Genomic DNA, 23,472 nt, shown 5'->3' with positions numbered 1-23,472 from the left:
TGTTATTGAAAATGTTTTCTTAGTCTCTAATTCGCACTTAATTATTTGTTAACTGATGTTAACTGATGCTGACAGCCCTTTTTGTGAAGGAATATGAGCTACCCTCAGATGTATAAATAAATAATACATGGTTGTTATTATTGTTGTTGTTGAAAATTACAGAATTTGAGACATCTATTTCAACAAAGGTGACTGATTGTCTCGTGAAGAATTTCTCGAGAACAGATGCCGTCACTGACAATGCTTTATTCATCAGGTCACCAAATGTATTTATATGCATACTACACCCAAACGATCTTTAGGTCGGCTTAATGGCCTTGTAATTATTTCACATATTGGATATTGTTTATATACATCATGCAGAGTACATTGTCATATTAAAATATGGTAAAAGATGTACAAGCACACCATGCCACATACAATAAAACAGGAATCAAACAAGGTGTACACTATTAAAGGTGTTATACAGCCACATCTCACTCCCAGCTGGAAGAGTGCTGCTGATATTTCTAAATGGAAACACATTCAATAATCAATAGATATATAATTAAAAAAAAAATGCCTGTAAAATGTGCTTGGACTTCACAGGGACTCATTATAATCTAAGAATCCATGACCATGTTTCAAGATTCCTGTGTGTTTTCCTGTTCCTTCCTGGGAATGTGATCTCTCCTGTGATCTCACAGCCTTTTTTTCTGCCAGCCTTCTGACTGCTCTTACAAAATTGAAGGCACATTGCCCAAGCATGCAATGTAGAGGGCATCAGGAACAATGCACACTCCAAATATCCAAAGTGTGCAATGTGCACCATTCTACTGTGCCTGATATGAAACACGGTCTGTGAAAACAAGGCACAAATCTAACAGATTTATCTAACAGAACAAATTGTTTCCAAGACAGGCTTAGACTTGGTAATCAATAAAAGTGCTGTGGCTTGGACAGGAGGCCTTCAGTGTTTCAGTATCAAAAAGCAAGGTCAGAATTAAAATCTTTGTCTAAAAATATTTAACATAGCTAATGGCAACTGTTAAAGCATCCTGAACTATTTTCCTTAAAATTATACAAGTGCACGTAGTACACACAGTACAAACACATGTGAAATAGCAGTTTTCATGTAGAAAAGTGTTTTATTAACAAAAGTCACCCCTAATCCATATCTATGCTCAGTTCAGGACACAACTCTCTCAGTAGTATCTCCATGAAAACCTAGAACCAAAGGACACACGTGATGCAAAATCCATCAGTCAGCTTGCAAAGCCCATACAATTATTATGATATTGATGAGGAAATTAGTTTACCAGAAGCTGCCTTTTAATGACAGCACTGGGTATTTGCAAAAGATGCTGCAAAACTCACATAGAGAAGGTGTTTGTTTGCACTGGCCTCCTGGAGAGCATTGAAGATCCTAATGACCCCAAAGCGTGCATTCTGCTGTCCAACCAGGTTCTGAAGAGCATCTGTAAGATAAGGTAAGATAAGATAAAAGATAAATCTTTATATTTTTTGTCGCTTCTCAAGAAACAACAAAATTTAAGGTAAAACCGGAAAAAGAAAGTCTTATAAGCTCAGGCCCATAGCCTCAAATGTGCTGTTCTGTGGCTCAGATTTTAAAATTTATACCTGGAATGCTGTCTAGAAGTTTCTTTTGTGCCTGTTCCCTGGTATAATGCCTCTGAGCTTTGGACTGGTTGTTGCTCAGAGATGCTTTTATCCCATCAGGCCACAAAGTGTCACGAAACACGGATATGTAGCAAACAAGCATTTGCTCGCCGAAGATCCAGTTCACAGTTTCTCTGATTTGCCTTGCAAACACAGTGGTAGACGAACAAACTCGACACTTGTTGAAGCACAGTATTTTTGCATTAATGTGTGTTCAACATCCTCAGCAGAGATCAGGGCAATACTCACTTGTTGATGGTCCAGCCAAATGTTACCTGGACCAGGGAGATTAGTGTTTTCCGGACCCACTTAAACACTGAGTGAAAAAACAATCCCAGACACAAGATACGTCCTTCTCTTAAAATCAGTCTTCACACACTATCACAAAGAGTCCAATTTGCCAAAAAATGGTTATGTCATGTTCATAAGTTCAACATCAGCTCACTTCCTCTAAGCTCAAAGATTTCTCCAATCAGCATGAAGAACGGCTCAGCCAGCACATCCTTCCTTCCATCCAGCTCCTCGCCGTAGTCAGAGAGATCGCTGTCATCATCTGTATCCTCCTGATTACAGTAGATCTATATTATTTAAATGAAAATGACAGTGTGCAAGTGTGTGTGTGAATTTAGCCAACAGTCCAAATGAATCATTACTGAATCATTAAAATGGTTCAGTGTGGTGATTGTAGCCAGGTTCAAATCCCACTTACTACCATTGTGTCCCTGAGCAAGACACTTATCCCTAAGTTGCTCCAGGGGGAGGCTGTCCCTGTAACTACTGATTGTAAGTCGCTCTGGATAAGGGTGTCTGATAAATGCTGTAAATGTAAATGTAAAATGAACCTTTACAGTCTTCTTTTAATTGTTTGTGAAAGCATGTATTCTTCACCTCTGGTGGTGAGAAGAAGTCTCCAGGTAATCTTTCCAGAAACGAGGTAAGGCAGAAGGTGGACTTTTTCTGAGTTTCCATAACCTTGAGGAGCTCCGGAGAAGGACTGAGGAATGCATACACTTCCTCACACTGACACACACACTCATCTGAAAGCAACTTCTGAACACAATACGCAAAAGGAAATCACTGTTAACAACAAGCTGAAAAGGTGAAAGCTGAAAGCCCAGCTTTTAGTCAAATACCTGGAGGAAGTAGTTGAGCTGGATTTTGGACTTTTCCAGAAACTTCTGATCTATTGATCTGAAAGGCAGTTTACTAACGACTGGCAGTGGTATCTTTTTCAGGAGGGGAAAACACTGGCAAGGAAAAGATGTGAAACCATTTTGAAATACATTTGACTGAATGACTGACTGAGTCATATTACTGATATTTCATAGATATGTTTTAAAACTGGAGAAGGTGGAATGTGCATCAATTACAAGAGAATCTCCACATCTTCACCTATATTTACACTATAGCAGTGAAAAAAATGATTTTTGGAGAGTTTCATGACAGTTCATGTTTTCTACCTGGACAAGTTTCCTGTGCAGAGCCTGGAACTCACAGAGTTTGCGGAACACTTCCCAGTGGTTCTGTGTGGAATCATCTACATCTGCAAGGCTGACACTCACACAGTACGACACTGTCTGCTCTCCGTTCTCCTCCACCAGCTGAGGGAGACACACAGAACACTCACCTTTACTCTGAGCTCAGCAACTGTTCATCAGCACTGACTTTCTCTGATGAGTGTGTCTGTGTACACTGTTGAGAAGTTTAGGGTAATTTAGAAATTTGACATGTAGAGAGGAACTTTATCGGCAAAAATTTGTCTTATTATTCAGTGGAATGCTGTGTTCGTTAAGCCAAGCATGGCACTGTGACTTTGGGGTCATAGGTGCGTGTGTTACCCACCAGACAAAATGTTTCAGATTCATCTGATTCTGTAGCCACTTCTGACTGATCAATAATGAAGCTTCATTCATTATTAGGAAACCCTTCTCAATTGTTTTAGTAAAGTTGTAAATGGTCGGACTGAAGTAATGAAACTGGCCAAATTCACGTTAGTACAGTGCATCAGCAGTGCAACTATATCCTTATTTAATGGAAAAACTAATTTTCTACATTTTCCACCAGGTTTTGACTAGTAGTGTGTGTGTGTGTGTGTGTGTGTGTGTGTTTTCACATACCTCACCACTGGTTACAGTTGCCCTCCACATGCCCAGATTTGTGCACCACAGGTCCGTGCGGGAGATGTGCAGCTGCAGGTCTGACTGCTCCTTCTCCATACATCCAATCTCCTCCTTCATCTTAAATATTACCTTCATGAACACGAACACACAGATATCAGATGCTATTGTATACACTAGCTCACAGTGGACTTGTAATTACCCAGTACCGTTTGGGTTCCCTCCGGATCCAAAATGGTTCAGCGCGCAAAAAAAGACGCATGCAAATCAAAGAAAAAAGACGTCTCGGAAGCAGGTGAGAACATGGCCAGCATGAGAAATTTCTGCTCTTCAAGACTGTTTTGAATGCACTGACTGGCAAATGTTCAGGGAGGCTGCATCTTTGCGCTTAACGTAGCCTGGTTTGTCGATGCACTTTATGTCATTACGTGTCTTTGTTTAAATGTTATATGAAGCACTAGGTTCCGGAGAAGCATTGTTTTGTTTCAATATGTTCTGTCTAACATGTATGTAGCTGAAATGACGATAAAGCTCAACTTGAACTTGCTCCATTTCAGCAGCTCCACAGTCAAGCACTTAAAGCTGTCAGGATTGCCTGCAGCTGGGCTCCACACCTGACTTTAATCCTGACGCCCCATAAATGCCGGAAGTTTCCGCCCGTTCGGGGTCGCTGGCATTTTCGTGGACTCTCTGCACGAACTTGACCTGGTTTAGTTTCATGTGTTTTTGAGTTCTGGCAATCGCCACACGCCTACGGGTTAGTTTGTGTTATTTCCCTTTTATTTCCCGTTTTTGGCCACCGCGCCATTGTTTATTTGTGTATTGTTTATTTAATAATAAAACCCCTTCCCAGCATGTCAGACCTCTGCGCTTCCTTCCCTCGTAAGTCCGTAGACGTGACAGAATGCCAGCGACCCCCCCAAAAGCGCAGAGGTAAAAAGCAGAGGAGAAGAAACGCCGCGAAAGACTCAGCCCGGCGCGGCGAACGCGGACGCCAGGGGAGAGACGCGCCGCCCGTTCTGGTCGAGCGTTTTCTCCCCGAGAAGCCGTGGTACGCGGCGCCGCGTGATGACGTCACCCCCGGGAAACTCCGCGAAACCCGGAAGCGACAACGTCGGCGGGTGAGTGGGCGGAGCGAGGACGTTGGCGTCGGCAGCAGCGAGGAAGTGACGTGGGCAGCGAGCGCAGAAGATGCGACCCCCACGATCTTCGCCATGTCGAGCCAAGAACTCTGCGCTCGGCTGGCAAGGCTCCCCGTGGACTGGGACGACACGGACGACGACGAGAGCACGGGAGACGAGAGTTGGGCTCCGCCCATCGCGCCAGTCTGCGATCGTCGCAAGGTCCGTGGGGGCCCACGTCACTTCCAGGGGGGTGAGAAGCGGCAACAACAACGGCGGCGTTCCTCCAGCGAGGAGGTGGGCAGCCTCCAGCCCGAATGGCCAGAGTACTGCCCATGGGAGCTTATCGCGCCATGGGTCCAGGATGTCCGCAGGGTGGACGACCCTTGGAGTCACCGGTGGGAGGACACGGATGACGAAAGCGATGATGACGTGGATTTTCGGTGGGCGGTCGGTGCCGGGATGGCTCCGCCCAGCGTGCGCGTCCGAGATCATCGCGGCGTCCGTGATGACCCATGTGACTTCCGGGGGTACGAGGTTGACACGGACGACGACCAGGATGACGCCGTTTGGGCAGTCGGTGCCGGGATGGCTCCGCCCATCGCGCCCATCCAGGAGCGTCACGAGGTCCGTGGAGACCCACGTCCCTCCCAGCAGTGTGAGGAAAGCTGGTGGAAGAGGGCGACGGGAGGTCGCCAGCCAGCAACTGCGCTGCCGGGACTGCCTCGCAGGGAATCCTCCATTCCTGCTCCAGTCGCCGACCCGCCTTCCCTCTGCCTGGACGTTCCCCAGCAAAATGGCAGCGCAGCACCAGCGTCCACACCTGCTGGAGAAGACGTCCACCCCCCTCCACACCACACACCTACCACCATCTCCAGCGACGTGCCCAGCCCCGTGTGGGACCGCCCAATTGTCCCGGGACCCTTCGGTGGGGCAGCAGACACAGACGAGATCACTACCATCCTCACGTGTCTGACTGGATCAGCATGGGGCTGGAGCACAACCCTCTGGCAGCAGGGAGAGACAGACAGGAGTTTTCGGGACTTCCAACAGAGACTGAGGGCGGAGTTTGATCGGCCTGAGCCAGGGATCGAACTCTGCCCCTCCACCACATCCAGTGCCAGTCAGGATCCGGGGCAAGAAGACCCAGCACTGGTGGGCGACGAGAAGGTCGCTCCTCCCGAGATCCTGGCTGTGCCCCCTGAGGAGGTCCCGGAGAGCCCAGAGAGGGAGCCAGACGACCCTCTCTTCTGTCTGTCTCTGTCTGTGTGTGTCTGTGTGGCATATGTGTCCGTATGTCGCCCCCACTTCCCCTCTTTGTGTCCACCAGATGGCGACCCAGCCGCGGAGCCGAACCCCAGGGAGGAGGTTCCTGACCCGAATGTGCTGGTCCAAGGCGAGGTGGACAAGCCCCAAGGTACCCCTAAGTCCAGCCGGGGGGGGTGCTCCCCCAAAGAATTTTTTGGGGGGGTGCAGTTCGGGTTGGGGACTCCTCCTGAGGGGAGGGGAGGTGGGGAAGCGATGGAGCTGGGTCCTCCGGTAGCCAGTGAGGAGGGCGGGGCAGGCATGGGCCTGCGTCTGCCTCCAGAGGGGTGGAGCGCCATAGAGCCCCCGGGTAGGCATGAGGACCCAGCTGGGACAGGCAGGAAGAGGGCCTGCTTGTCCCAACGGACGCAGAAGGGGCTAGCCGGATGGTCTGGCAATGCCCCCCCCTTGGCACCAGGGCCGGGCAGCGAGAGGGGCTGCATAGTCCCAGAAGGCACCAGCCTGGGGTGCCTGGAACCGTCGCCGGTGGCTCTGGGACAATCTCCCTGCGCGGTGCAGGGGGTGACACAAGATGTGTCAGAGGGGACATGTGGAGACAGGGCCCACATGTACCCAGATGGATCGGCCCTGATTATTGTGTGCAGGTACGGGAGTCCGGGGCCGCCATGCGGGACCACGCCGGGGAGCCAGGCCGAGGGTCCGGGGCCGCCAAGCGGGACCACGCCGGGGAGCCAGGCCGAGGGTCCGGGGCCGCCACGCCTGACCACGCCGGGGAGCCAGCCCGAGGGACCGGGGCCGCCACGCCTGACCACGCCGGGGAGCCAGCCCGAGGGACCGGGGCCGCCACGCCTGACCACGCCGGGGAGCCAGCCCGAGGGGCCGGGTCCTCCAAGGGGAGGATACAGCAGGGCAGGAGCCCTGTGGTTGCCGCCGTCCACCCCGCCGCCTCCACTGATGGTACTGTTGGGGCTCCGAGGACGTAGCCCTTGGAGGGGGGGCTCTGTCAGGATTGCCTGCAGCTGGGCTCCACACCTGACTTTAATCCTGACGCCCCATAAATGCCGGAAGTTTCCGCCCATTCGGGGTCGCTGGCATTTTCGTGGACTCTCTGCACGAACTTGACCTGGTTTAGTTTCATGTGTTTTTGAGTTCTGGCAATCGCCACACGCCTACGGGTTAGTTTATGTTCTTTATTTAAGTTAAATTCGTTTTCGGCCACCGCGCCCGTCTTTATTTGTATTTCTTTGTTTATTGTTAATAAAACCCCGTTCCCAGCATGTCAGACCTCTGCGCTTCCTTCCCCCGTAAGTCCGTAGACGTGACAGAATGCCAGCGACCCCGAATGGGCGGAAACTTCCGGCATTTATGGGGCGTCAGGATTAAAGTCAGGTGTGGAGCCCAGCTGCAGGCAATCCTGACAAAAGCAAATTTTCTATTCTTCCCACTGCTGACACCTATTGAGCACCTGAAAAAATTTAACATGAACAACTCCAAGTGACTGAGCAATGATTGACTTGTGCGTGTACTGTAAATTACATTGCAGCAGTCCCCATCCACAGATGTAGGGATTGGAAAAGAAGCCAATGAATGACAGGAGAGAGCAACAGATCTCTAAACCCCCTCCTCGATTGCTTAAAAAAAAAAAACAACAGGCAATCGAGTTTTAGTTGACATTCCTCACTTTAGAGTGACAATTAGCAGAATTGCTTCCGATAGTGTGGTGTAGTGCGAGAGGGTGTTGGCACATGCAGGTAAGGCAGAAACGGCCCTTGGACGTGCCTTTTTATCAGGCTTGGGTGAATTCTGGATGGAGCCCAGTGTCTGGCGCTTGTACTGCAGCTTGCTGTTGAGCTGGCGTAGACGATCGGTGGCATAGCTGGCCTGTTTGTCGATGCCTGGGCTACCCTGATCCTGTGCCAGGTCACTGGCCTCCATGGTCTGGCACTGCTTAATAGAAAACAGAGACTAGTATTTGGAGTGTGATTTGAGTGTACATAAATCGCTAGCTAGTCCATGACAATCACTTCACTTTTAAATTGTGCTGCCAGATGCCTAGTTACATGCTTGCAATTCAATGTTTTGTTGACAAGCTCAAAAACACCAGTCAATACTGATTCCAAAGAGGGCACAGGACCAAAAGATACTGACCACATCCAAGATAACACACTCAACAAGCATCAAATAATCAAGTTAAAGTTATATTTTAAAAAGCTGTAGTATTGAGCTTCTAGCATTAAAAGAATAGTCCAGCATGGTTGAGAGGTAGTAGCCTAGTGGGTAACACAGAAGACCCAGGTTCAAACCCCACTTACTACCATTGCGTCCCTGAGCAAGACACTTAACCCTGAGTGTCTCCAGGGGGGACTGTCCCTGTAACTACTGGTTGTAAGTCGCTCTGGATAAGAGCGTCTGGTAAATGCTGTAAATGTAAATTTAAATGAGACACACTCCCAGAAATGGTAGGTTGTTTGTCCAGTTCCTCCAATGAAACCAGAAGTGGTCACAATATACAGTATTAGTGTCATACCTTTCAGGGTGCTCTGGTTCCGAGTTCTGGGACAGAGTTTGATGCTTTTTGTGTGTGTTACTGATTGTGTCTAGCCCTCATCAGTCCTGTGTACTGTCCACGTCTTTGTTTTGTCACATAGTAAGTCCCCCGTTTGGGGAAAAAGCTCCAGGGTTACTGCTACAATGGCCCTTCCACTTCTTTCCTCCTCATATTCCCCACACTGAATTGGCAAATTCTCTTGCTCCCTCTCCATCTCAGTGCTGCTGAGGGTTGAGGGTTCTGGTGCAAAATCATCATGTGGGTGAATGCTTCCCCTGCCGATGGTGAGGAGGTCCCCCCAGACGGGTGCTGTATAAATTATGACACTTTTTACCTGGGCGATTATTGAATCTGTTATTATGAGAGGTGCAAGTGCGTGCACAGACTTCCTAGTTAAAATGTTACTGACCATTTGAACGTGCGGCACCTCAACGTCATCCATGGTGCTGTCCTCCTGCTGTTCGTAGTTGGGGCCACCCAGCAGACAAATCCTCTTCTCACACTGCTTCTTGGCTACAGTGAGCTGGTTGATGTAACGCTTCATATTCCGGGCCCTCAGCAGGTCTGTCTTGATGGCCTTCTCCTTCCCTTTGCTTTCTGCAGAGTATGAGCACAGATGGAAATGTCCATACTGAACACACAGACAGTCTCTTAGCCATGACTTTACTTCTCCAGGATGTATTTCGATCTTTATAAATGAACCGTGTAAATAAGCAAAGGCCTGTTCAGAAGGAAGGGCGAGGTCACCACCACAGATGAGCCCACCTTTATTCTTCTTTACTTGTGGGAGACTGTTGATGGTGGTGGCTTGGAAGATCTCCAGCAAGATTTCATACCTAAGGATTACATTTACACATTTTAATACAAAAGACCTTGTTGAAGCAATGGACAAAACAATATCTTTATATATCTTTTATGAATCAGCATTAATTTGATGTAATTAATATCAAGTAATATTTTTTCAGCCATTTTCAGTTTTTTTTTTTTTTTTTTTTTGCATTTCTTTCTGTATCCAGTTTCCCTGTCAGATTGTAGTGATCTTCTAGAGACACAGCGCTGCCATGGAGACAAAAAAAAGGGCCCCAGACCATTGTCATGCAAGTTTGGATGACAGGGACCAGACAGGTTTATATGTGGCACTTTTTTGACACGAGGACTGCTTTATAAGCAGACGCAGATATTAAAATGCCTGTGACTAATTGCAATTTCAGGCGTCGCGACTCAAACTAATCCCATGTTGTAAATCCGAAGGCTTGAGGGCAAATCTGGGCCATAAAAAAAATTAGTTTACATGCCTGATGGAAAGATTTTATTTTATACCCTCAGTGATTTGTCAAGATGCTATTATTGTTTCCTGTTTAGCTTTGCTGTTCACACATTTTCTGTTTTCTTTAAAAAATGGGGAGACATGGGGAAACAAAACATTGACACTGTTTTTAACCAGTGCTACTGTTAATAGAAGGCAAAGAGATAAGGCAATATTATTAGGAGAATGTCTGTTAAGAAAAAAATATTTTTTAAAATTAAGAACAGAAATGTCTTTACTCGCATGCCCACAATTTTCAAATCACACGAACCTTGCAGAGACCCAGCCAGCAGGGGGAGCTTTAGGCCTTCTTTCTCATGTTCATTTCAAAATACAAATGCCAAATACAAACCTTTGAATTGTAGTTACCTAAATTTTTGTCAGTCTATTTTGTCAGACAATATTGAAATATTCTTTTAGCCAAATTAATAAAACAATTAATCTAAAACTATGCTCTAAAACTAAAATACATGATATCCTTATATCTTAGGGGATACTGGGTTATTAACATTTTTTTAATACTGTTGGTGTTCTCATTTAATAATTATGATATTGTTTAATTTTATTGACTGGATAATTTGCCTGGACTTTAAATTACCACAATACATAGTCTGACCTGAGCTTCTTAAGGAAGTCCACATCGTTGCTATTGCTGATGAGCTTGATAAACTCCTCATATGAAGGAGCATAGGTATACGCCTTTCTGTGCAGCTCCATCTGATGCTCACGCTGCTCCAGCTGGAACAGCAGCATACGATTGATGTAGTCTGGATCGCTCAACACCTCCACAAGGGGCTTAAGCACTACACAAACCGAGACAAATACATTCATATACGTTATAAAATGTCAGCAATTCAAATAACTGGAATAGAACTGGACACACACACATTCACACCATCTACTCATTTACATTTACAGCATTTATCAGACGCCCTTATCCAGAGCGACTTACAATCAGTATTACAGGGACAGTCTCCCTGGAGCAACTTAGGGTTAAGTGTCTTGCTCAGGGACACAATGGTAGTAAGTGGGATTCGAACCCGGGTCTTCTGGTTCATAGGCGAGTGTGTTACCCACTAGGCTACTACCACCCTCACTCACTCACCCTCACTCATGCACTCACACCTATTCAGAGTTGCCAACCCCCCTAGTGTGCATGACTTTGAACATTGGGAGGAAACTGGAGAGCCTGGAAAAAAAACGCCAACACCGGGATGGCAAGCAGACTCTGCACACACAAGGTCAGAGCCAGGATTCCAACTTGTGAGATGTGAGGCCACTTTTGCTAACCACCTCAGTGTGGCCCCACGATGAAAAATGACTAATACTTATAATCTTTGCATGATTGTCTATTCAAGTAACCATCACATTGGTTAGTGTAGCCTGCCTACAGTTCCTGACTGCCATGCGAAAACATGGTGCAGAAACGTAGCCATGAGACAGAATGGCAACATGTTAGTATGCCTCACCTTTGACCATGAAGACATCAGAGAGCACCAGGCGCAGGGTGTGTGACTGGGCATGCCGGGTGGGCAGCAGCGCTAACAGCAGCATTCGGGTGCAGCAGCGCAGGAAACGCTGCTCAGTCTCTGGGGTGGACAGACATGGGTGCAAAGCAAAGGGCTGCGGTTGCTCTTCATACCTTGAGAGGTAACAGATAGCAGTTAAATCAGGCTTCTAAACACCAAATCAGGTCCTGCCTACAAATTGGAATTTGAAATGCTTTTCTCACATGGTGTTGGCAGTTTTAAGGTTGCAAAAGTGTGCATGCAGTGCCTTCATTATATCATCGCAGACCACATCCACCACATCTGCTTCTGCCAGGCGGGCTCTCAGTTGTCCTACAACCTCCCAGAAGTCCTCTAAGAGAAGCTGGTACAACTGGACATCATCACTGCTTAAACGCTCATACCAGGGCAAAATGTAGTCCCTATAGGCATAGTCAAACACTACAGACAGAAGGGGCACGGGAAAACAACAGCATCAGCCTAAAAAGGGAGAGAAATGTGTGAACAACTTTTCAGTGAAAGTGAAGTGATTGTCATTGTAATACACTGCATCACAGCACACGGTGACACAATGAAATGTGTCCTGCTTTAAACCCAGTGAGCAGTGGGCAGCCATGACAGGCGCCCGGGGAGCAGTGTGTGGGGACGGTGCTTTGCTCACTGGCACCTCAGTGGCACCTTGGCGGATCGGGATTCGAACCGGCAACCGGTTCGGGGCCTCTTCCTTAACCGCTAGGCCCCCCCCACATTTGGGGAATTAGCAGGGATCAGCACAGAGATCACAGTATCTCCCCTGCCAGGTAAGTATGAAGAGCTAGCTCCTCAGAAGAGTCTGGCTTAAAGCTTTTTAAAAAATTGTCACGTCAAATGCTGATTCAGTAATGCATTCTGTTATGCTGCTTGTAAAGTACATATTATTTGGACTAATATGTGTCTACTTCCATGTTTGTTCTGTGAACAATCAAATAATGATTTTATAGATAAAAAAAAATCGAATGGCAGATGTATGCATCTATCCATCTTTCCTCATTGGAATGGTGTTTACCTTCTTTGAGAGCCTTGTCCACACTGGGTGATACCACTACTTGTCTTGTCTGTGCAGACTCGGGCAGCGGGACAGAGTCAAACTGCACAGGTATTAAAGCACTTATGAGGAAACATCAGCTCGAAACAATGTGTTGAACAGCCAGAAGAAGTGGTTACAGAATCAGATAAAGGTATCATTTAGTGTGTAACACACCCGCCTATGAACCAGAAGACCACAAAGTCTCAGATTCAAACCCCACTTACTACCACCACTACCACCGTGGGCAAGACCCTTAACCTGAGATGCTTCTCAGATGTGGACTACTAACGCATGGGGCTTATTACCCAACCACTCATAGCAAAACCAACACCAATCACTTACCGTCATTTGTCTCAGTAAGTCCATTAAGTCCTCGGGATTCTTGATGGGCTCAAAATCTCTTAACTTCATGGCACTTTGCTCAGTGAGGAAACCCACACTTCCCAGTAGAAAGCAAAGTAAAATAAACGAGAGGCAAACTACGATCTTCAGGAAAAGTGAAGCGATGGTCAACTCTTCACAAACACACTGGAAACCAATCGTTGCGATGAGTCCGAACATGACACTTGAAATAAAAATTCGTTTAGTAGACCACACTGTCCCGCGACAAAACACAGAGACAGGCTCCTCACTTTTACAATCATCCATACTACTTCTCTTATACTGCTGTTCATGAAATAGCCACCTAACTCCAGATTTGCTACAGCGTGTTCCGTTAAGATCCATTTTTACAACCTCAGTAATTACGCAAAGCAGGTAAGTAGGTTAAGGATTCGTTGCCCCCTGATCTTTCCAAGTAGATAATCACTGCAGAGCTACTTAACCTCGGTATCCTCAGCAGTTGGCTGTATCTGTATGTGATCTTCAGAGGAAAACAGTCGCCACAGAAAACTGGCAGAATAATGTCATCACTGCGTGTACAGTTGAAGTCAAAAGATCACAGTCCTGGTGGGTCTACATTCTCTTCAAATCAATTCACGTTAAATATTTCTTCATAAATCCTTAGAAATTACTGTTAAGATATGACCAGAAATCAACAGCCAAATAAAATATAAAGTTTGGTTTTTAAAAATTAATTATACAGTTCTTGCGAATTAAATGTTCATGTATGGAAATTACAGTCAATTACACTACCAGTCCAAAGTTTAGACGCACCTACTCTGTGGCAGTTATGGAGGCTAAGATGAAGCCATTTTGAAGAATCCAGCATAAACCTTCAGGACGTGTGGAAACCATCCCTGTCGTCTAACTTAAGGTGGTGGAGAGAAGCCAAGTGAAATGCTGCCATCAAAGCAAAAGCTCCCTGGTTTGGAGAGATGCAAATGTACAATCCATTTTTGCAATATATAATTTTTGTTTATTACTTAACCACACATGTATTATTTTTTGATCATGCGTCTTCAGTTTTGTTTTATAATGTAAAAAGTGCAATACCCACAAATATGTGGGTGTGTCTCAAGTGGTAGTGTATACTTGTAAATCAAATGTTTCCTTTGAAAGTTGCCTATGAATGCATTTCTAAAAACTTGCCTTAATGTTGCGACTGCATTAGCGCAACAAATTTATTTAGTGAAATGACTATCCAGAAAACATTTAACATGACTAGTAGTCATTAATAAATAAACAAACATATTTTATAATGCGTATTAATATAATGCGTATTCGGAACAACATTATTGACCTCATGTTTGTGCATGCATATTAAACTAAAAATGTAAATATTTAAAATCATTTTTGGAAGTGGATGAGCTCCATCTTCTGGCTAATGCAGAAAGGTGGTGGCGTTGCTGGGTTACAGTAGTCACGTAACGATATTAACCAAACAACGCCTGCGAACGGTTTCCGGTATGTGTCAAAGTAAAGTAAACGAAATGGGGGTTTATATTTGAAATTCTATTTCAACTGAAAGGTTAAGAAATCAATTCGGAAGTATTTACAATTTTTTTTACATCAGAATATGAAAGAGTTTAAGGTATTATTTGAAAATCTGCAAAATTGTTGAAAATTGAGACTTTACAAGAGACTTGCACAGAATAACAATATACATAAATCTCAAATTGAAGATTTAATCTTCAATATGAAGTGAGACAGTGAGTCAGGAGTGTTTTGCACAAAGTAGTTACGTATAAGATTAAGATAAAATATATATTTGAAACATTTTCCATCGAAAACATCGCTTATTTTGGAGGCGGTGAGGACATAGTAGAAAAGGAGCGTCTGCGAATTGACTTTTATTTTGAAGTCTTTTGGCTCAGTAAACGGAAGTTGAATTGTTGTTTTCCCTCACTTGATTCCGGGTGCCGTACTATGAAGTGTGTCTCTTGAGTGAAATAAAGCCCGTAAACGTCGCTAATGTAACCCGTTGCGCAGGGACTGGCATTCATATTGCCGATAAAATAAAAACGGGACAGCCGGTAGGTTGACATGCTTTTAAAAACATGAATGCGTGGCCGTGGTTTTCTAGCTGGTTGGGGTCAATTCTGTGTGTGTGTGCGTGTGCCTGTCTAGACAGCAGCAGAGAGGTTCGTCCATTCTGCTGTATGTCGTACATTTGGTCTTGTAAGATATCTAATTGGCATGTGGAAGTAATTGCTGTATTGTGGTTAAATGATAAATTAAACGACTGATTGCCTTCTTGCTGTCTCTGATGAAAGGTGAGGGTATGTACAGCCCCAGGGAGCTGGAGGGAGAGGTGGACCACTCCTTCTTTGACAGCGATTGTGAAGATCAAGGCAAACAAAGCAATAACAGAGAAGATGACGGAAAGAACAAGGGCAACGTAGACTCGTTTTATCCGGTGTCACTAGTGGAACAGAAGGCTAAAGAAGGCCAGAGGTGGGAGGGTGATTCTAGTTCAGAGCATGTGGGTGGAGATGAACAAGGTGCTCATGGAATGAAAATAGATGATTCTGGCAGAAGGGATGGAGAGCAAGAGAGCAGTAAATGTGATCTTGATATGGAGGAGACGGTGGCAGACAGAGACTGTGTAGCAGACAGCAACGTGTCCCCTAGTCTTTCCTCCTTGAGTGAAGACTGGTCAAAAGGCAAACGTTCCCCTTCCAGCGGCTCTACTGATGGTTCGAGAGCGTCATCACAAGTAGAAAATGACTCTGATGTTGAAGATGGATACCACCAGAGTGGCAGCGAAGAGGAAGATGAAAGCCTGCGAGGGTCCCAACCCTGTAAGAGAAGGGTCAAGCAGCAGAGATCATTTAGGATATCCAGTCCCTGCCCATCCCTTTCCTCTGAGCTGGAGAGCTCTTACAGCAGTGATGAGGACTGCTACTCCTCCCCAGAACCTTCTACCAAAACGCTGCCTCACCCCCAGGCTACCTGCTCACCCCGACAAAGTGCCATGCGAGCCTCAACCTTTCAACAAGTGAAGCTCAAAGCCCCAGAAGTACTTGAGTCAGATGATACGATAACCGATGTAACCCCGCTGTCTACCCCTGATGCCAACCTAGACCAGACGTTCGAGCTGCCCAGCGTACTGCCGCTGAAGGAGCCAAAAGCGGTGGTGTCCGAACCCAAGCAGCAGAACGCCACAAATGACTTGGTTGTCAGAACCGACAGCGCTTGTGAGAAACTGGATTCCGACCAAGAAGGTAGGGACAGATTTTCTTACATCTTAAAGATGCTTTCAAAGGATGTGCATATAATTGTATACCTGCATGCGTTCTGACCAAAAGATCAAAAGTGAAATCAGGGAACAGTGAGTGTTGGGTTGCGCCCAGCGGCTCAGATGACATCCTGTGCTCTCTGTTGTTCAGCTTCTCATTACACAGACAGATCGTTGTTGAGTTTGGTGAGCCAGGTGGACAGCTCTCTTCTTTTGGAAGTCCCCGGCAGCAGGAACCGGAAAAACTACTCCTTCACCAACGAAGAGGTGCGCCGCATTGACCGGGAAAACCAGCGTCTTCTCAAGGAGCTTTCACGGCCCTCGGCCCGCTCGCGCAACAGCAGCGGCACCATTTCGTCCAGCAAGGCCAGCTCCAAGAGGACCACACCTCCCATCCGCATGTACCACAGCGCCCTCAATAGGCAGCGTGAGCAGCAGCGCATTGAAAGAGAGAACTTGGTGAGTTGCCCCTGAAGAGTTGTGCTGGTTCATGTTCTCACAACGTTCTCACACTTAGTGGCTCCATGGATATTTCTCGGATAGTCTGACCTGCACAGGAAACAGAGCTGGCCTCTGAAAATCAATGTCTGTGTAGATATGTTTTTTTTTTTCTGTCCAGTAGGTGGAGTCCCAGTCTTTAGGTGCGCTAGTATTAGATCAATGAAAAGTTAATCTGAATATTGTTGTTTCATTAACACTAGCTTTTTTTGGTGCCAAAGATGATTGAAAATATTAACTCATTGCCTTCATAGTTAATGAAGTGACATATGCAGAAAATATTTTCATAGTGCACAGGCTTGGTTCAGCCCAAAGACTTTAAAAGGTAATACCTTAAAATATACCTCATTGGACAATATATAGATTGCTGAAAATCAGATTGTAATACAATACAAAAATGCAACACACTAAACTAAATGTCATAAACTCCATTTATGTTGTAGTAATATGCAGTAAAATATTACATCTCAATGCAGCAAGTAATGTCTTGTTGTTACATTTACAGCATTTGTCAGACGCCCTTATCCAGAGCGACTTACAATCAGTAGTTACAGGGACAGTCCCCCTGGAGACACTTGGGGTTGTAAGTGGGATTCTGGTTCAGAGGAGAGTGTGTTACCCACTAGGCTACTACCACCCCAAACCACCTTAAAACCTGAACGTATCTTTGTCTGTGTTGTCTGGCACATTTACTTTTCACATTAATCCATCAGTTGTCAACTTGTGCCAGGCGATGACTATGACAATATTTCCTGCTTCCAGTGGATTTCCAAAAGTTTGTCCATTTGTCGCAGGTTTAGCACTAAAGGATCCCATATCCTCGCCATGCTGTGCGGTGCCCACACTGGGTTGACTGGAGTTGGTCAGTGGGACGTCCTCCCCTTGCTCAGCTCTAGGTGAAAGTGTTGGAGTGAAAGTAGAGACTGTACTTGGCAGACAGACTGCAGCAGGTGGAGGGAGTGGGGATGGGGGGGGGGGGGGGGGTCACAGCCCTGTCACCAGGCTTGACATTTTGGAGGATTCTCCAACGAGTCCAACGTCTTCTCAAATGAGTCCCCATAGGTCAGCCAAAAAATGCAACTGGGGAGACAATGTCACCAGTTTCACTGTTGACTGACTTCAAAGAATATGTGAAATATGCTTAATTCAATATTCACAGACCGCACAATATTCAAGGTGTGCTGGGTTCTGCAATATACATGCATACATTTTGCGAATGATACGATCATTACATGAAAAGTCCGTCTTGAAAATCAGAAGAAAATGTGAACCTGCTTCACAGGCTATTAAATGAATTGAAAGAGGGACTGGATGACTTGCATTGTGCAACACGGAGGCTGTGGAAAGTACAGACTGTACCCCTGATGTCTTGGGGTTCATCCTTTCTCTCTCACTGTCTGTCTCTCGCTCTCTCTCTCTCCTTCTCCCTCTATTATTAGTCTTGTGCCGTAACCCTATCTTGCCTGTGAGCCTTATGCCGCCCCGCCCCTGCACTTCTCTTGCATTTATGCAAAAGTGCAAACTGACCAATTAGAAATGTTAGTTTTTCATTACAAAATGTGTAGATTAACATAAAAAGTTCAGTGAAGGTTTATCTTTTTAATCAGATGTATTACTAAAAATGGTACAATATAAGATATTCAGTCTAGATACTTTTCAGGCCAAAAGTGCTGAATTAATTTTAGTTGTGCCAGGTCTTTCCTTTTGGTTTTGCTTACTGTGGCCTTTTCAGATGACTGCCTGAAAGCGAAGGAGGCATCTGCTGGTGACACGTTGGCCCACTGATGCCCGTAATTTGTAGTTTCAGTAGAGCGCATTCAGATGCTAAGAGAAAGCGTCTGAAGGCTCCGTTCGTACCGGGATGAAATATTTCTCAGTTGCTGTATGTCAGCAGATCATCCGTCTTATGTATTGGTGCATGTGATCAGGAGTACATTCTGTGCAGCTGCCATAAGGGCAAGGTCATGGCATCTGGCCAGACAGCCAATGGAAGCCCACTGAGCGGATCAGGATCCTCTAAAGATCATTGACTGAACATTGATCGTGAAGTTGAATAGAATCAGCTATTAACTGTGATGTAAGCCTGTTACTTAATAAAATGTCCCATAGCAAAAATAAATGTACTGAATGTAATGCAGTGACATTTGTAAAATTCCCAGTAATGCAATTCATGTTGTCATGTTGTTTCACATTTGGCTACAGGCTTTCCTAAAGCGCCTGGAGTCCGTGAAACCCACTCCTGGCATGACTCGTTCAGAGCAGCTGGCTGACTTTCAGCGGCAGACCAGCTACCTTGGTACGTCAGTGTCCCCGTCAACCTCGGAGAGACTTCTGTCCAGCTACTCATCTCCAGGTATGACCTCATCCATGGAATTCTCACGCAAGATCGTCTCTAGAGTACCACTATCACTCAATGCTGATCTTGTTTGATTTAATGTACAGTACAGGCCAAAAGTTTGGACACCTTCTCATTTAATGTGTTTTCTTTATTTTCATGACCATTTACGTTGGTAGATTCTCACTGAAGGCATCAAAACTATGAATGAACACATGTGGAGTTATGTACTTAACAAAAAGTGGAGACCTGGCCTCCACAGTCACCAGACCTGAACCCAATTGAGATGGTTTGGGGTGAGCTGGACCGCAGAGTGAAGGCAAAGGGGCCAACAAGTGCTAAACACCTCTGGTGTTGAACTCCTTCAAGACTGTTGGAAAACCATTTCAGGTGACGACCTCTTGAAGCTCATTGAGAGAATGCCAAGAGTGTGCAAAGCCACATGTGTTCATTCATAGTTTTGATGCCTTCAGTGAGAATCTACCAATGTAAATGGTCATGAAAATAAAGAAAACACATTGAATGAGAAGGTGTGTCCAAACTTATGGCCTGTACTGTAGGCGACCTCAACATTTTGGTTTGTCTCGTGGGGAGTGTGAATTTGTGTTGTTTTTGTGTGTGTATGGGGGGGACGTCTGACGAAGGATTTCTGACACCTCTCTCTGCTTACAGGCAAAAGCTCCAGACCCTGCAGCACATCTAGCCACCGCAGCAGACCAGCCTGCTCCACTCCTGCCCCTACCAAACTCAGCAGAGCCTCGGCACCTCGGCCTGCCTGGTCTTAGATCATGCCCACGAGTGAGCGTGCCATTCTCTGAGAAATATGAAAAAGGCCTAAATACTTCTGTTATTCCATTTGGAGCTTCAAATATGTTGTTAAACCATGAAATGACATGAAGATGTTTCATAGTACGAGTCAGCTCGGTGGAATTGCCCCACTAAATGCTGGCCCAAGAGACAGAGTGGCACTAAATGTGTCAGTGGTGTATCATCATAAAGTTGCATTCAATGGCCTTCATTCCCTGTTCAACAAACAGAGATGCTTCATTTGTGCATGAACACCATTCCTATCTGCTTGTTGAGTTTAGCTTCTTCCATGTTCAGCTTTACATATAGTGGCTTCCTGTGTTCAGCGGTGTCGTATGTGTATAATACAATTATGAATAAATAAAAAAAAAAAGATATTTGGAATTAAGTAAACGAAGACAAATCTATATTTTATACAGTGCTATTGTCAGTTTATGAATAAACGTACTTTGTTTGCCTCCTCCCATGTTTTTTTATCTCACAATGTCCCCACCTGTCACCTCTGTCATACTCTGACCCCTCATGGGTGCCAGGCAGGAGTTAAGGACTGCTCACATCACATAAACTCAAAACTTGTTTCTCCTATCAGCGCACAAAATAAATTAAATCATGATTAAGCCAACGGTGCCACCAGCAATGGTGAAGGTTAAACGATGGACTTGTAAAGAGGTGTGCTTGCACTGTCCTCTTAAAAAAAAAAGACTGCAAAAAAAGTAAGAATTCCTTGTTTTATGTTTAATAAATGGTCTTATATCTGGTGGGATCCACCCCAAGAATGGTTGGCCTTCTGTACACCGACTCGCAGTACGGGGACGAAAGAAAATGAATCTTTCAGCAGGATTTTATGAAACAAATGGACATGGGAAGAGAGTAAGAGTCCACATGCAGTCCTGTAGATCTCCAGGCATCCTGGGAGTCGAATATACTTTGTGAAACTAGCATATGGGCAGCATATATATTTACATTGAGGACTAGGAGGGGCTTGTTGCTTTTGGTACCATGTGGGCGTGTCCCAAAAACCTTCTGTAATCACTGAAATCTGGACAACAAAAAAAACACACACATCTTCCCCACCACTTCAACCAGATGGAGACACTCTGCTGTGGCATCGTTAAGACATTTTTAAGGGTTTCCTTTGGTGGGAGGCGATGAAGAATGTTTATGTGTACTTCTTGATTTCATCATACAAGACCAGGACGAAAGCGCCACCCATGCCCCTGAGCACGTTAGACCAAGCGCCCTTGAAGAAGGCCCTGGAACCCTCATCCTTGATAATCTTCCTCCAGCAGTCAATTGTGCCCTTGTACATGATGTCAGCTGTAGGAGAAAAAAAAAAATCAGAACAGTAATAAACAACCTCATATTACGTCCATGAGACACTGTGGCGCTGGGCAGCGTGCCGGTGAGGACGCGTGGCTCCTCCTGGAGCCGAATTACCCTCCTTTGCGTCCAGACTGCATCATCATGCGACGCCTGACCGTGTCGAACGGGTATGAAATGAGGCCGGCCACTGCGGTGACGGTCTGTGCGATCATCCAGCTGACGATAATGTGGGTGTTCTTCGGATCTGGCAGCATGCCTGCGGGACAGGAGTTCGTAAAACGTTACGTAAGCTGGGTCCGCACTCACTGCTTCACACGGAGGGACTCTTACCTTTAGCAGTGTCAAAGCAGCCAAAGTAGGCAGCTCTGTAAATGATGATACCCTGGACCGACACGTTGAATCCCAGGTAAAGACCTTTGAGCCCATCGGACTTGAAGATCTTGGCAATGCAGTGACCCAGGCCCGTGAACTCCCTCTCGGCCGCGCCTTTGCCGATATCAGCAGCAAGCCTGGTTCTGGCAAAGTCCAGAGGGTAAACGAAGCAGAGGGAAGTGGCACCAGCGGCGCCGCCAGACGCCAGGTTACCGGCGAAGTAGCGCCAGAACTGCTTCTTCTGGTCCACGCCTCCCAGGAAGATCTTCTTGTACTTGTCTTTGAAGGCAAAGTTGAGGGCTTGGGTGGGGAAGTATCTGATCACATTGGCCAAGTTGCCCCTCCAGAAGGAGATGAAGCCCTGCTCCTTGGGGATCCTGACCACGCAGTCCATGATGCCCTTGTACTGCATCTCGGCTGTGATTTGTTTGCTGGCGTGCTGGACCTGTGGCGTGAAGAAACGCGTTAAAAGAAAAGAGCGGCCTACACAACACAGATGCCTCCAAACGGAAGAGCGCACGTCGGGTGACGTCATCGCGCCAGACATGGCGCTACGCCTCGCACGCGGGCCTCGGAGTATTGAGTTGCGCGCCCACGGCTATTTTTAGGCCCAAACTCCACACCGCTTTCTGCAAACACGCCGCTTTATTACCTTGCGTGGCGACGCGAGAAATAAAACATAAAAAAGAAAACAGCACCCTGGACAGTGAGCGGAGGCGTCGTGGTACCTGCAGCAGAAGTTTGACTCTCTCGATGGGGGCCACCGCGGTTTTGGAGATGGCGGCGGCGATGCCACCCGCCATAAAATCCTTCAAGAAGCTGACGACGGCGTCCGACATGTCTGCAGGTGTCTTCTGGTCTAAAAAGGTCGAGTCTCCACCGAAGGACCCTCAGGGAAACCCAGCGCCCCTCCAAGTGGACCAGGACCTCTCGCGGCCCCCTAATATACGGCGTCTGCGTATCGCGAGAAGTGGAAGTGACGGGCCGCCCGGGGATCGAACCGGGCGCCGAGGCTGAATAAATATCCCGGGTTAGGGTTCAACCCGTGCGCCATGTTCCACCCGGGGTATTTTGCGGGCACATGGGGGGCATTTAAAGGACAAATTCAACGTTTCTCCCTGAACTTTGTATCACTGTTTTAGAACCGTGTAGAAATATTAATTTCTAGGTTTTTTAGACGAAAGAGGACGCGTGCGAGGAGCGCGTTAACGTTTTTAAGTTCTTTTAAGTTCTTAAAAGCAGATATAATGAGACCATTTTTATCTGCATGCTTGAAAATATCAAGTTCGATTCGATTATATTTGCACCCAAAAATATAGAGAAATAACAGGCTGAATTTACAATGAAGAATAAATTAAAAGGCTGGCATGAATTAATTTCTTTTTATGGTGTGTGTAGGTATATGTATATTTGTTTCAGCAGGAGTCAACATGGCAGACCTGGGCGTATGTCTCATTACTGAAGTGATGAGTGAACATTTTGTATATATTTATATTAATGTATATATTATTATTATTATATTATTATTATTATTGTCTCGTAACGTCATGCAAAACGTAATTGGACTCATTGGAACGACCTGGGTTTGCGTAATTACAATATATTGCACGCACACACACATTAAGCTTGTTCGGTGGGTTGCTATGCTGATCTCAACACAAACAGCTGCCAGAATGAGTGTGCAGCGATTTCTGCGACATTCGAGAAGGATGCGGAAGAAGCGAACGGCGGCATGGATACTGTACCCCTCTGAATGCGCGTCACCGTAACGACGGAAAACAAGGTGTCGGTGAATTTCGCGCATTTGTTTGTGAGATATCTCTCACTCTGGCCGCTTTTTGTGTTGAGATCAGCATAGCAACCCACCAAACAGACTCCCATTTAATGTGTGTGTGTGTGTGTGTGTGTGCAATATATTATAATTACG

At 46.0% G+C, this 23,472-nt stretch overlaps 3 protein-coding genes across 5 annotated transcripts; 1 reads left to right on the top strand and 2 right to left on the bottom strand.

The window, feature by feature from the left end:
• Nucleotides 1-231: 231 nt before the first annotated feature.
• On the bottom strand, nt 232-13,314 carry LOC114789304 (sorting nexin-25-like). Of its 3 annotated transcripts, none has more exons than XM_028978583.1 (17): nt 12,934-13,314; nt 12,571-12,652; nt 11,750-11,966; nt 11,487-11,659; nt 10,634-10,820; nt 9,477-9,547; nt 9,121-9,308; nt 7,943-8,110; nt 3,777-3,908; nt 3,120-3,260; nt 2,793-2,906; nt 2,548-2,709; nt 2,105-2,222; nt 1,909-1,975; nt 1,621-1,802; nt 1,357-1,457; nt 232-1,206 (listed from the first exon to the last, which is right to left on the bottom strand). In XM_028978583.1, exons 1-17 carry the CDS (start codon nt 13,237-13,239, stop codon nt 1,147-1,149), a joined length of 2,469 nt encoding a protein of 822 aa, XP_028834416.1. In that variant the 5' UTR covers nt 13,240-13,314; the 3' UTR covers nt 232-1,146. The 3 variants fall into 3 exon arrangements, with proteins under 3 accessions (XP_028834416.1, XP_028834417.1, XP_028834419.1); XM_028978584.1 differs by having other exon boundaries at nt 7,943-8,107; XM_028978586.1 differs by lacking the exon at nt 7,943-8,110.
• Nucleotides 13,315-14,868: 1,554 nt separating this feature from the next.
• Nucleotides 14,869-20,305, top strand: LOC114788410 (cilia- and flagella-associated protein 97-like). The gene is made up of 5 exons (XM_028976959.1): nt 14,869-15,005; nt 15,246-16,196; nt 16,362-16,669; nt 18,911-19,061; nt 19,716-20,305. The coding sequence occupies exons 2-5, from the start codon at nt 15,254-15,256 to the stop codon at nt 19,826-19,828; spliced, it is 1,515 nt and encodes a 504-aa protein (XP_028832792.1). The 5' UTR covers nt 14,869-15,005; nt 15,246-15,253; the 3' UTR covers nt 19,829-20,305.
• A 259-nt stretch (nt 20,306-20,564) lies between these two features.
• Nucleotides 20,565-22,472, bottom strand: slc25a4 (solute carrier family 25 member 4). The gene is made up of 4 exons (XM_028976962.1): nt 22,274-22,472; nt 21,504-21,990; nt 21,289-21,429; nt 20,565-21,167 (listed from the first exon to the last, which is right to left on the bottom strand). The coding sequence occupies exons 1-4, from the start codon at nt 22,382-22,384 to the stop codon at nt 21,010-21,012; spliced, it is 897 nt and encodes a 298-aa protein (XP_028832795.1). The 5' UTR covers nt 22,385-22,472; the 3' UTR covers nt 20,565-21,009.
• Nucleotides 22,473-23,472: the final 1,000 nt, after the last annotated feature.

This window comes from Denticeps clupeoides, chromosome 4 (assembly GCF_900700375.1).
Source record: "Denticeps clupeoides chromosome 4, fDenClu1.1, whole genome shotgun sequence".
Classification (NCBI taxonomy): domain Eukaryota; kingdom Metazoa; phylum Chordata; class Actinopteri; order Clupeiformes; family Denticipitidae; genus Denticeps; species Denticeps clupeoides.
This window is presented reverse-complemented; position numbering and strand designations above follow the sequence as displayed.